The sequence below is a fragment of the Nannospalax galili genome, unplaced genomic scaffold (genome assembly GCF_000622305.1).
Source record: "Nannospalax galili isolate Female #2095 unplaced genomic scaffold, S.galili_v1.0 scaffold1282, whole genome shotgun sequence".
NCBI lineage: Eukaryota > Metazoa > Chordata > Mammalia > Rodentia > Spalacidae > Nannospalax > Nannospalax galili.
The window spans coordinates 1462978-1476275 of NW_008348795.1; the positions used below are offsets into that span (position 1 = coordinate 1462978).

A 13298-nucleotide genomic window follows, 5' to 3' on the forward strand; every position below is an offset into this window, starting at 1 on the left:
TCCTTCCTTCCTTCCTTCCTTCCTTCCTTCCTTCCTTCCTTCCTTCTTTTTGTCTTTTTTCAGTGCAAGGAATAAATCCAGGCTGAAGGTGAGCACTTTATCTCTGAGCTACATCCCCAGCTCTGGATAGACCTTAATAGCTACATTATAGCCTACAGAAAGCTGTGATCTCAGCCTTTTGGGGGAAATCCATAAGATGGAGGCATATCTGCTGAGCTAGAAAACACCTGGAAGTGCTCAGGAAGTGGGTTACTCGTTACTCTGGAAGGTGGCTGTGCACATCTGTGGTGTGAAAACAGGAATGACCATTGTGGAAGAGGACGTGGAAAGATTCTAAGAGTCAGGGCTGGTTTATGAACACAGGGAGGTGGAGGGCTCCAAGCCACTGGAGTTTTGCTCATTTGAGTCTGTGGCAACAGTGGCATTGAGCATAGGACCCATGTCAACTCAATTAAACAAGGGCCCAAAAGGGAGGTGAGAAATAGGTCTTGAGAATTATTTGAGACTGATTGCTGCTAGGTGAGGGAGAGTATGACTTACATATGACCACTGGATGGGCTGACTAGACTCCAATGGATGCATTTACACTGAAGGCCCTTTGGTTACAAACACCTGCATGAATAGGACTCAGCATTAATGGAAGAGTGAATAGGGTTTGGTGGAGGGGATGGGGGAGGCATGAATGGGGGAGGGGGTCTGAATTTGAGTGGGAAATGTATGAAATTTAAAAAGTTCAATAAAAAGTGAAAAAAATTAATGAAAATACACATGAAAAATTCAATAAAATAAAATAAAAAACAGAAATGACTTCACATGATTTCAAGATGGACAACTCCGGGCTATGTAGCCAGGCACCTTCCTGCCTGCCACTTCACAGGAACAGATGTTTTGTTTACCTCTGGAGAGATTAATCAGGTAAGTTCTGGACCCATGGATGTTGGGCAGAGCCGAGTGCAGAATGAGGTGCAGCAAGGGAAGTGGAGAGCTTTTGAAAGTCTGCACACTTTTGAATTGCTAAGGAGAAATTATGCTTAAACTTATACCTGCAAAAGCCTTCATTTTCTTTTACTGTGTGCAGTTTCTGAAGTAACAAGACATTTCCTCAAGCATCTTTGACATCCTGAGGTTCTGTATGATGGAAGTCAGTGTGACAGTGTTGGTTTATGTGATGATGGTTAAAGGTGAAATAGGCCAAGTGGTCCTTCTACATGTCCACTGGCATCTACTTTTTCATGTCAGCCCTCAGGGTTCTGCCCTACAGATGTTTTGATCTGCCTTTGCACTGTAATTGGCTGTGCTCTCTTATTTGAGACCTTCAGTGTTTACCCCACCTTAAGAGACATTCCCTACAATTTTGCTTAGCTGATTCCTATTGATGAACAATCTTCTATTTGACATAGTTCCTGGCACATTATGTACGCCAACTTCCTTCCAGATATTCTTAAATAAGACTTTCCACAAAAGCCCTGGTAACTAGTTAGGTGCTCTTGACACAGCCCCCTCCCCACAGCAGCCTTTAACATATTGCATTGCCTGAAACATCTTAGTTCTGTTGTCTTACAGACTTGACTTTGAGTTTACTCAGGAAGCAGAGAATCAGTTTATATTCCTTGCCTTTGTTTATTGCCAGTTTCCAATAGTACACCTGGCAAGAACTAGGTACTGAATAAGTGAACAACAACTTACTAGAGTTATTTGAAAAAATAAGTTTGCATAAAGACAGGACCACCTTAAAAGTTAAAAAAAATGGAGAGTGCCTGATCTGGCCTCCAGCTGTGGTAGGGGCTGAGAGCTCAGTAGATAACCTGAGAGCGTCTGATCTGGCCTCCATAGGGACTGAGACCTCAGCAGATCCCTGGAGAGTCCCTGGATCCATCCTCTACCTGGTGGCGAGCTTCTCCAAATCTTCCCCAAATAGTGCCATACCCAACTCCTTAATTGGGATTACATAAGGCTCTTCCCATGGCCCAAGGGTATACCTACCCTACTGTAGGGTAGAGAACTCAGCAGTCAGCCTGAGAGTGCTTGATCTGGCCTCCACTGGGTGTAGGGGCCGAGACCTCAGCAGGCCACTTGAGAGTGCCAAAATCAGGCCTCGCCTTGGCAAACTTCCCAAATTGTGCTCTGAGTACCCAATAGTAGGGGTCCAAATGTTAAAAGGAAACCTGAGTGTACCTGACTGGAACCTGACTTAGCACCTCTTGGGCTCCTGAGTAGCTGATCTGACACCATCAATCCTGTCCAAAATAAAATCTGAGAGAACCTGAAATGTAGGCCAACCAGCTTTACATACCCAATAAGAAAACAACCAAGGAACACCAATAATGCAAACAGAAGCAGACTTCACCTGAAAAAATGAAGGCTTGAGTTTCATATCAAAAGCACAAACAACAAAAGAAATTGACATGCCAACAACTCAATGAAAAATAATAACAGGGAAAACGTAAACAGCATGTTTCCACAAAACTCCACTGGTCCTGTAGAAGAGTTCTGCAAGGAGAACCCCCTAGAGATAACCCAGGACACAGAATTTAAAAGAACAATCATAAACATGATCAAGGAATTCAATGAATTTAAAGAACACACAAACAAAGTACTAAAAGAAGATAGGGAAACTTCTGACTGAATTCACAAAAGAGAGAAAAAATTGAAGAAAACTCAAGCTGAAATGAAGAAGGAAGTAAAAAACTCAGTAGGCCAATTTGAAATCACAGGGGAAAGCCTCACTGCTAGATTGAATGAAACGGAAAACAGAATATCAACACTGGAGGATAAAGTTGAAGAATTGGGCCACTAAAGCAAAGATTATGAAAAATTTTAAAAACCCACAGGAATAGAATATGCAGGAGATGTGGGACACCATGAAAAGACCAAATCTATACATCATAGACATAGAGGAAGGAGAAGAATTTCAGCTTAATAGTATTGATCACATCTTAAACAGGATTGTACAAGAGAACTTCCCCAAATTAAGGAAAGATATCCCATACAAATACAAGAACCACAAAGAAAATGAAATAGACAGGACCAGAAAATAAACTTCCCATGGCATATCTTAGTAAAAACACTAAATGTGTAGAACAAAGAGAGAATACTGAAAGCTGCAAAAGAAAAACAACAACTCACATATAAAGGAAAACCCATCAGAATTACAGCTGACTTTTCAGTGCAAACTATGAAAACCAGAAGAGCCTGAACCAAGGTATTTCCAGTTTTAAATGACCACAGATGTCAACCCAGAATACTTTACCCAGGAAAAATGTCTACTATAATTGAAAGAGAAATAAAAATCTTCCACAACAAGAATAGGCTGAAAGAATTTATGTCCACAAAACCTGCCCTTCAAAGAATACTTGAACCAATACAATGAATGAAGAAATAAACAACTATACTCCAGGGGCAACAGAAAGGAACAAAATGAAGGTATGATTGTGGAAACACAGAATAGACAAAGATGCAAACAGTAATCAAAATGATGGCAACCAATGCACATCTTTCAATTATAACTTTAAATATCAATGGACTGAACTCCTCAGTCAAAAGACACAGGCTACTTGAATAGATTAAGAAACAAAATCCACCTGTTGTCTGAAAGAAGCCCATCTCACCTTCAAGGATAGACACTGCCTTAAGGTGAAAGGATGGAAAAGAATATATCAAGCAAATGGCACTAAGAAACAAGCAGGGGTTGCAATTCTAAAATCTGAAAAAACAAACTTCAGAGTAAAACTAATCAGAAGAGATAAAGAGTCACTTCATTATGGTCAAAGGAACAATTAACCAAGAAGATATTACAATCATGAACATATATGCACCAAAATCTGGTGCACCCAAATTCATAAAAACAACACTACAAGATTTTAAGACACAGATTAACCCCAATTCAGTAATAGTAGGGGACTTTAATACCCCACTGTCTCCATTAGACATGTTAACTGGACAACAAATAAACAGAGGGATGTCTGAATTAAATGATACCATACATCAAATGGACCTAACAGACATCTACTGAATAGTCCACACAAGCACCAAAGAATATCCTTTCTATTCAGCACCTCATGGAACTTTTTCAAAAACTTGACTACATACTGGGGCACAAAACAGAACTCAACAAATACAAAAAAATTGAAGTAATTCCATCCATTCTATCAGGCCACAATGCAATAAAGCTTAAAATCAACACTGGAAGAAGCTCTAGTCAGCTACATGAACTCATGGAGAATAAACAACATACTCCTAAATGATGAGTGGGTCAAAGGAGAAATTAAGAAAGAAATAAAAGTATTCCTGGAATTCAACAAAAAAAAGGACAACGCAAGACAACAAAACCTCTGGGACATGTTGAAAGCAGTCCTAAGGGGGAAGTTTATAGCTCTAAGTGCCTACATTAAAAAATCAGAAAGGGCATAAATAAATGACTTAACATTGTAACTCAAGACACTGGAAAGGCAAGAACAAATGAAGCCAAAACCCAGCAGAAGAGAAGAAATAACAAAAATCAGAGAAGAAATTAATGAAATAGAACCAAAGAAAATAATACAAAGAATCATTGAATCTAAGAGCTGGTTCTTTGAAAAGCTAAACAAGATAGATCCAGTTAACCAAAAGAAAGAAAGAGCAAATCCAAATCAACAAAATCAGAGATGAAAGGGGAAACATCACAACAGATACCCAAAAGATTAGAACATTATAAGGGAATACTTTAAAAACCTATACTCTATTAAATTTGAAAACTTAAAACAAATGGATGGATATCTAAAATCAAGGGAATCACCAAAGTTAAGCCAAGAAGAGATCAACAGTTTAAACAGACCCATAACAAATAAGGAAATTGAAACAGTAATACAAAGCCTCCCAACTAAAAAAAAAACCCAGACCCAGATGGATTTACAGCAGAAATCTACCAGATATTTAAAGAAGACCTCCAACCAGTACTACTTAAATTATTCAAAAGGATAGAAACAGAGGGAGAACTCCCAATTTCCTTCTATGAAGCCAGCATTGCTCTAATACCAAAACCAGGTAAAGACACAACTAAAAAAGGAAACTAAAGACCCACCCATATCCTTAATAAACATAGATGCAAAAATTCTCAACAAAATACTTGCAAATCACATACAGATGCACATCAAAAGATCATTCACCATGATCAAGTAGGCTTTATTCCAGAGGAAGGCTCAATTAATGCAAATTAATGCAAATCAATGAATGTCATCAATCCATAAATGGACTCAAAGACAAAACCCACATCATCTCAATAGATGCAGAAAAGGCTTTCTACAAAATTCAGAATGCATTCATGATAAAAGTTTTAAAGGGAACTGGACGGAAGAGAACATACGTTAATATAATTAAAGCCATATATAACAAAACCACAGTCAACATCATTCTAAATGGAAAATCTGGATTCCTACTAAAACAGGAACCAGACAAAGATGTACACAATCTCCACTCCTTTTCAATATAGTGCTTGAAACTCTTGCTAAAGCAATAAGACAAGAGAAGGAAATTAAAGGAGTACTAATTGGAAAAGAAGCAGTAAAATTGTTTTTTGCAGATGATATAATGCTATACCTAAGAGATCCCAAAAATTCCATCAGAAAACTCCTAGAGTTTCTGATCAACACTTTCAGTAAAGTGGCAGTTTACAAAATTAATCTACAAAAATCATAGCCTTTCTATATACCAATAACAAGTAATTGGAGAAAGAGTACAGAGAAACTCTCCCATTCACAAAAGCTGCAAAGAAAAAATCTTGGAATAAACCTGACCAAAGACAAAGAAAACATTTACAATGGAAATTTTAAATCTTTAAGGAAAGAATTGAGGAAGATACCAGAAGATGGAAGACCCTCCCATGCTCATGGATTGGAAGAATTAATATTGTGAAAATGACCATCCTACCAAAAGCAATATATACATTCAATACAATCCCAATAAAAATCCCCATGACATACTTCACAGAATTAAAAAAAATCCTTCAATTTGTGTGGAAGCACAAAAGACCTGGATAGCCTAAGCAACCCTGAGCACAAATAGCAATTACTATATCAGATCTCAAAGTATTTTACAAAGCTATAGTCATAAAAACAGCATGGTACTGGCAAAAAATAAACATATAGATCAATGGAACATCACTGAAGACCCAAACCTAAGTACATGCAAGTTTTGCCACCTGATATTTGACAACAGTGCCAAAAACACACAATGGAGGAAAGACAGCTGGTAAAATTGGGTCGCCACCTGTAGAAAAATGAAAGTAGATCTTTATCTTTCACTTTGAAAAAACATCAATTCCAAATGTATCAAAGACCTCAACATGAAACTTGAAACTCTGAAACTATTAGAAGAAAACTTTGGCAGTAGCCTACAAGACATAGGTGTAGGAAAGGACTTTCTAAATTAGATGCCAGTTGCTCAGGAATTAAGGTCAACAATCAACAAGTGGAATCTCATTAAACAAAAAGCCTCTGTACAACAAAAGAAACAATCAAGAAACTGAAGAGAAAACCCATAGGGTAGGAAAAAAAATCTTCATTTGTGACACATCTGATGGGGGTTTAACATTCAGAATATCTAAAGAACTCAAAAACCAGAGGCTGGAGAAATGACTCAGAGATTAAGAACACTAGCTGCAGATGACCCGGGTTCAAATACCAGCACCCACATGGTAGCTAACAGCTGTCCATAACTCCAGTCCCAGGGGATCCAACAGCCTCTTCTGACCTCTGCGGGCATTGTACGACACGAGTGCACTTGCCTACATGCAGGCAATATACGCATATACATAAAATAAAAAAAATAAATTTTTTTAAAAAAGTAAAAAATAAAGACCTCAAAAACAAAGAATCAAGAAAACAAACTCAATTAAAAAAAAAAAAAGATGGGCTAAAGATCTAAACAGAGAGTTCTCAAAGGAAGAAATAAAGATGGCTAAGAAACATCTTAAAAAGTGTTCAGCATCATATGTAATTAGGGAAATGCAAATTAAAACCACCTTAGGATTTCACCTTATCTCAGTCAGACTGGCTAAGATCAAGAGAGCAAATGACACCAAATGCTAGTGAGGGTGTGGAGAAAGGGGAACGCTCATTCACTGGTGGTGGGATTGCAAACTCATGCAACTCCTATGGAAAGCAGTGTGAAGAACTCTTTCAAAAACTAAAAATGAACCTACCATATGACCTGGTTATACCACTCCTTGGCACATACCCAAAGGGCTCCTCCCATTGCATAGACTCCTGTATAACCATGCTTGTTGCTGCTCTTTTTCACAGTGGCGAAGAGATGGAAGCAACCTAAGTGTCCTTCAACAGATGAGTGGTTAACAAAATTGTGGTACATTTACACAATGGAGTTCTACTCAGCAGTAAAGAAAGATGAGAGTGTGTCACCATACCTGGCTATGTTATATATACATATGGCTTGTCTTCTCAGTCAGTGACCTTTGTTTCAAACTTAATTTAAAACTTAACCCTACTTAGACACTCTGAAATTGTAGAAAGCTTATTCCTGTTACATAGCTTAAGGTCAAATTTTTCCAGCAGAGATCTTTTCCCAGCCCCTATTAAATAAAGATGTGTATTTTTCATAATCATAAATCTATCATTATAGGTATTTTTGGATCTAAGTATATTTATATACCAAGGAAGGTCTTAGAAAAGAAATTCTGGGATTGTTGAACTAAGAACTACAGAAATTACTAAAGAGAAAAAGACTAGTTTTTTAAGACAATTGTCATTTTGGTTTACATTGCCCATCACCTATTTAAAGTGAAGATGTGTGCAAGAACATTTAGCGAGTAGGAATGATTCAGGGGTGGGCGCTGTGCTGCAGCTCATTTCATGACTGTACTCTTCACTCCTGTAAGAGTTAAGAATAACTCACTTGCTGGTGAAATGAAGTTCTCAGGAAGCTGAGAAGCATAGCAGGAAATATGACAAGTGATAATTTGCTTCAATTCCTCTATTTTATTAAGGCACAAATGTTAGTGGAACTGTGGTTCAGTGAGGTTGTGTTTTAAAATATTGTTTGTTGTCACAGGTCAGTTTACTGAGAATCTTCATTGTTGTCAAGGTTGCAGACAATGTTTGAGTTGCCTTATTTCCAGTACTCTTGCCTTAAACGTTTTTGCAAATTTCTCCCTGATTAATTCCTAAAACAGGAAAAGCATTAAAATTTCTGGATTGACTCCAATGTATTATTTCACTGTTACATGGAATCCATTTCTCAACTTTTTTTTTTTTTTTTTTTTTTTTTTTTTTTTTTTTTGTCTTTTTGAGACAGGGCTGGTTTCCCTGTAGCCCCAGCTGGCCCAGAACTCACCATGTAGACCAGGCTGCCCTTGAACTCACAGAGATCTGCCTGCCTCTGCCTCCCAAGTGCTGGGATTAAAGGCATGTGCCACCACACCTGGCTTCTTCAACTCTTTTCTAATGATTAATAAAAACAAATGACAAGTATTAAAAAAAAGAAAGATGAAATAATGAAATTTGCAGGTAATGGATGGATTTAGAAACTTATACTAAGTGAAGTAACAGACTCAGAAAAACAATAGATGTATGTTCTCCCTCATTTGTGGATCCCAGCACCAAATCCTTATAATAGATGGAATCCGACTGAAATGGGCCAACAGCCCATGGAAAACAGATAATGCCACAATGGGAGGAAGGTCACCCCACACCTATCACCCTGTCCAAGGCTCAGGGACTTTTGTGGATGAGGTTGGCAGAAAGAATGTAAGAGCTGGAGGAAGGGGTGGAGTGCTAACTATGCCAGCAAGTTATAGTTGCACTTCCATCCCATACTCTTCAAGGAGTGGATGGTTGAGTCAGTTACCCCTCCCACCCAATCAGGTGAGCTTAGCTGCATGTAGAGGCGTGGCTAAGCACATATAAGCCAAGAATACCATGAAGCACCTCTCTCACCATTTTGTGTGGCTGCTGAGAAGTCACAGGATGTATATTTGAGTGTGGACTTTCCAGTGCAGCTATAAATGGGGGGGGGTACCCACTCTTCTCAAAATAAACCCCCACACTATGCTCTGTTAGGAGACCAATAAACTTGTTAGGAGTTTCAGAGAAGCATGTCAAACACCAGAAAAAAATAGTTGTTGTAAAGTTGTTTGAGTTGAAATCCCTTTATGTAATATGCCTATTCAATTCTTTCATTTAAACAAACAAACAAACAAAGGTTGATCTTACCCAAAAGACTGAAAAGTGATTTTTTTTTCATCATTTTATTTGCTTGTTTTCGAATATCACTTCACTAATTGACTAGTAAAGTATCAATGAATGGAAAAAAAATGTTTTAGATCAATCACACTCCTTGCTTCAAATGAAATATCAAGACTTTTGTAGTGAGATATCTCAAAATCATTACATTGCTGTACAAGTGATTAAAATCATGTTAAATTTGGAGAGTGATGTGGTTGCAGCTGTCAGAGCATGGGTGGTCGCACTGGCTGCTCTCTGTGAAACTTTATCACAGGACTCCAGTGGAAGAATGTATCATCGTTTGTTCTTTGGGTCATAAGAGTGGTGGTGAGGGGGTAGATGTGGAGGTAGTGGACACCAAGGAAGCCAGCCAGATCCTTGACCAGGAAAAAGAAAAAGCTCAGCCCATCCCCTCTGGCCTTCCCTGGCACCAAGCCACTGGGAGCTCCACCTCCTGGTGTGAGGCTCTCCTGGGTACAGATCTGGGGCTCATGATGACTGAATAGTAGCTGCTCAAGCCCAGCAGCAGTGATGGCAGATGGGGCCCCGGATCAGCCGCCCTCTTTGAGCCTGCGCTGACTGGTGGCTGAGTGCCTCACCTCACCAGATTGGGCTTGCTGGGCCAGGCCTGCAGGCAGCCACAGAGCTCTGTCCCCAGGGACCTTTATCATTCAGGTGACCAACCCCAAGAAGTACGAGGGCCATTCACCAGGTACAGGTGAGAAAGGACTTGACGTGTAAAAGAGAAAATAACTGGAGAACCAAGATGGTGGCAGCGGTAATGAGGTCCCCTACTATGAACTAGAGTTGCCCCCTCCTGTGAACCTGGAGCCGTGGTCCCCTCCTGTGAACTCTGTAAAATGGAGCTGTGGTTCCCTTCCGTGAGCTAGAGTTGAGCCCTCCTATAACCTGGGGTTCTGGTCTCCTTCTGTGAGCCTGGAGCTATGGGCCCCAACCGTTACCCACAGTTCCAGTTGCCTCTGGTGGTAGACTGATGGTGGAGCAGATTGGAGGATGGAGGACTTCCCAGTTTTGGGCAGCAGTTTCAGCCTTCTCTGAGTGGCTGCATCCCCCACCCCCAGTTCACGCATAACAACGGTTTTCCCTCTGTGTTGGGCTTATTCCTGCTGACAAGAGAAGTTTCTAACATTTGCAGATTCTAGTCTTGGGAGGACTGGTTCTCTTGAATGGGCTGCTCACCAGCTGTGGTCTTGACAGGCCTTGATGTTGGACCTTTCTCATTCTCAGGCACCAAGAGATTTCCATGATTTTTCTATTACTTTTCTACAACCCCAGTGTACCTGCACCTGTGCCCTGCAGAAAATGTAAAACACCAAACAATGTTTATAACTAAAAATCACAGTCTGGAAAGTTGAAAATTATTTTAAAAGTATTTTAATAGCTAAAATAATGTGACTCAAACTGAAAATAAATAACTGCATTTTAGAATGTAAATTCGTAATTCTATACATCTGTTATAAATCTTGAGTATTATTTACAGAAAAAACTGTGCTACCAAGTTTTAACAATACTGTGAAATTTCTCACTGTTGCTGTAATGTGAGTTCGGCATTCATTCCCTTTCCAAATTCTCCAACCGAAAAAAGGTTTTCAACGTAATCATTTTATTTTTTTTAAAGCAATGCAAATAAATAAAAAATAAAATCATGTTAAATTTTACAGTTCAATAACCACCACAGAGAATTAACAACCCAAATGTTCTAAATATTATAATCATGTTTTAACAGACCTTGATACTTGAAGTTGATAGATTTTTAAAATATTTTATTATTTTTACTTTATGTGTATGAATGTTATGCCTGCATGTAGGTAAGTGTACCCGTGTTGTGCAATGCCTGTGGAGGACAGAAGAGGTTGGCAGACCCCCTGGGACTGGAGTTACAGACAGTTGTTGGCTGCCATGTAGGTGCTGGGATTCGAACCTGGGTCCTCTGCAAGACCAGTCAGTGTTCTTAACCACTGAGTCATCTCTCCAGCCCCTGAAGTTGATAGATTTATACAGTTTATTCTCACAGCAAATAATTCTTCCCCTATTATCTAAACTCATCAGTTTGGGCTGCTGGTTTAAACAACAGAAACAACTTTCTCACACATGTGAAGGCTGGGGAGTCCAAATTAAAGAGCTGCCAGAGATCAGTTTCCAGCTCAGCCCTTTCCCTGGCCTGTGGAGGTTCACACATGTCTGCATTTTGAGATGGCCTTTCCTGTGTCTGTCTTCAGAGAGCAGAGCCCTAGGGCTTTATTTAAATTTATTTCTAAACTCAAACTCAGTCATGTGTCAGGGGCAGGGCTTGAACACTTGAATTTTGGGCAGAGGGATACTTCTCTCCACAGCATTATCATTTTAGGAGACATTTAAAAAATTCATGATTGTGTGTTTTACGCATGTAGGTGTGTGTGTGTGTGTGTGTGTGTGTGTGTGTGTGTGTGTGTGTGTAGGCCAGGTGTGTGTTGGATGTCTTTCCTCAGGGGTCTCTTTGCTAGGCTGGCTGGCTATGAACTCCAGGAATCTGTTCCAGCTCTAATCTCCCAGCAGTGCTGGAGTAACTGCAGCAAGGGGCAATCACCATGCTGGGTTTTGTATGGACTGGGGATATGAATCCAGTCTCATGCTTGTGTGGCAAGCAAGCACTTTTACCCACTGAGCCCCTAGAATAACATTTGAAGTAATTCCGCTCAAAATTCTGGAAGATGCTTTTTGGCATCTATAAACAAAGGAGTAATGACCAATTAAAATATTTTTAAGTGTTCATCTAAGTACTTTCATGCTAATGTGAGGGAAGTTGTTTTTCTGACATTTGGTGTACTAGTCGCTGACTTGGCATTATCTTTACAGGAATTGATTCATCTGGCCAGATTCCACATAAGCACTTCCTGTTGAATTTTTAATGTAATCTTATTTAGCCTTTTAAACCTGAGCTCAGATGCTATCCAGTCTAAGCCTTCTGTTTAAAATGAAGACATTCAATCAACAAAAGCCAGAGGCACTCAGATTCCTTAGCAAGACAACTTTTCACAATCTGCCTTGTTCTTTTCATTTAGCCGAATTATCTTTTGTCCCCTGGCTCATGTATTTCCACCATGCTAAACGACTTGCCAGCTATATGTCAGTGTTTAGCAATTTCTGCTGACACACTGCCAAGCACAGTTGATTATTTCTCTGTTTATTCAGTTTTTCTTAAAGCTTGCATTATACTTCCCAAATTATATCATAAGTTAAGTATATTATTTATTTATTTATTTATTTATTTATTTATTTATTTATTTATATGCATACCTACCAAGTTGCACTTGTGGAGGTCAGAGGGTCAGAGAACAAGTTACAGGAGTTGGTTTTTTCCTTCCACCATGTGGGTCCTAGGGATTAAACTCAAGTCCTCAGGCTTAATGACCCCATGTCTTTATGAGCTGAGCCATCTTGTCAACCTTCCCAGTAGTACAATTGTGGAGGTGGGAAGCTTTTGCAATGTGATGGCAATTAAGAACTCTGCAACAGGGAAAACTCTCCGGAGACAGGTATGGGGTGGTGACCAGGAGTCTCCCATCCTGCCCCCTGTGGTTGCCCAGAATGGAAGTCTTTATTTTCCAGTTTTCCCATTCTGGTAACCTTTGCGCCCATATGTTACCTTGCTTAGTTATCACATGTACCTTTTATTTAATTGTCACCTAAGTGCTGTTTTGCCTTTTGTTTGCATTTCCCCACAGGAGTATAAAGCCCCCCAAACTTGAACAAGGGCTCTGACTCCTTTGATTTGTGGTGTCAGTCCTGCTAATGTCAAATTGAACTTCCTCTCGTCACCTGACTTCGGCCGTTGATCTCTGATATTTCCATGACAGTATGTTTAGGTAGTTTGCATTCTCTGTTAGGTTTAGAACTTCTATGCAGCATTGTAAGTAACACCCTCAGTGCAGCAACTGTGCTGTATTAGCGGTCACTGGAACTCACCCACATGGTAGGGTTTTAGTAACTTAACCAGTTCTCTGAACTGCTGAGCTCCACTAACTATGCTTTCAGTGTATAAATGAGTTTATTGCTCATGATAGCTTTTAATAAAAGATTTTC

The 13298-nt window shown here is 39.5% G+C and overlaps 1 protein-coding gene across 6 annotated transcripts in view; it reads right to left on the reverse strand.

Annotated features, from left to right (window-relative positions):
* The window catches only part of Dlc1 (DLC1 Rho GTPase activating protein), a 441479-nt gene that overhangs the window by 255174 nt on the left and 173007 nt on the right, over positions 1-13298 (reverse strand). Inside the window, exon 5 of one of the 6 annotated variants that reach the window (XM_029569846.1) lies at positions 9255-10529. The exons of the other annotated variants lie outside the window; for them this stretch is intronic. Within the exon in view, the coding sequence (XP_029425706.1) occupies positions 10500-10529 (30 nt within the window). The 3' untranslated portion in view covers positions 9255-10499. Of the gene's footprint in view, positions 1-9254; positions 10530-13298 lie in introns of those variants that run through there. 6 annotated transcript variants of the gene reach the window in all.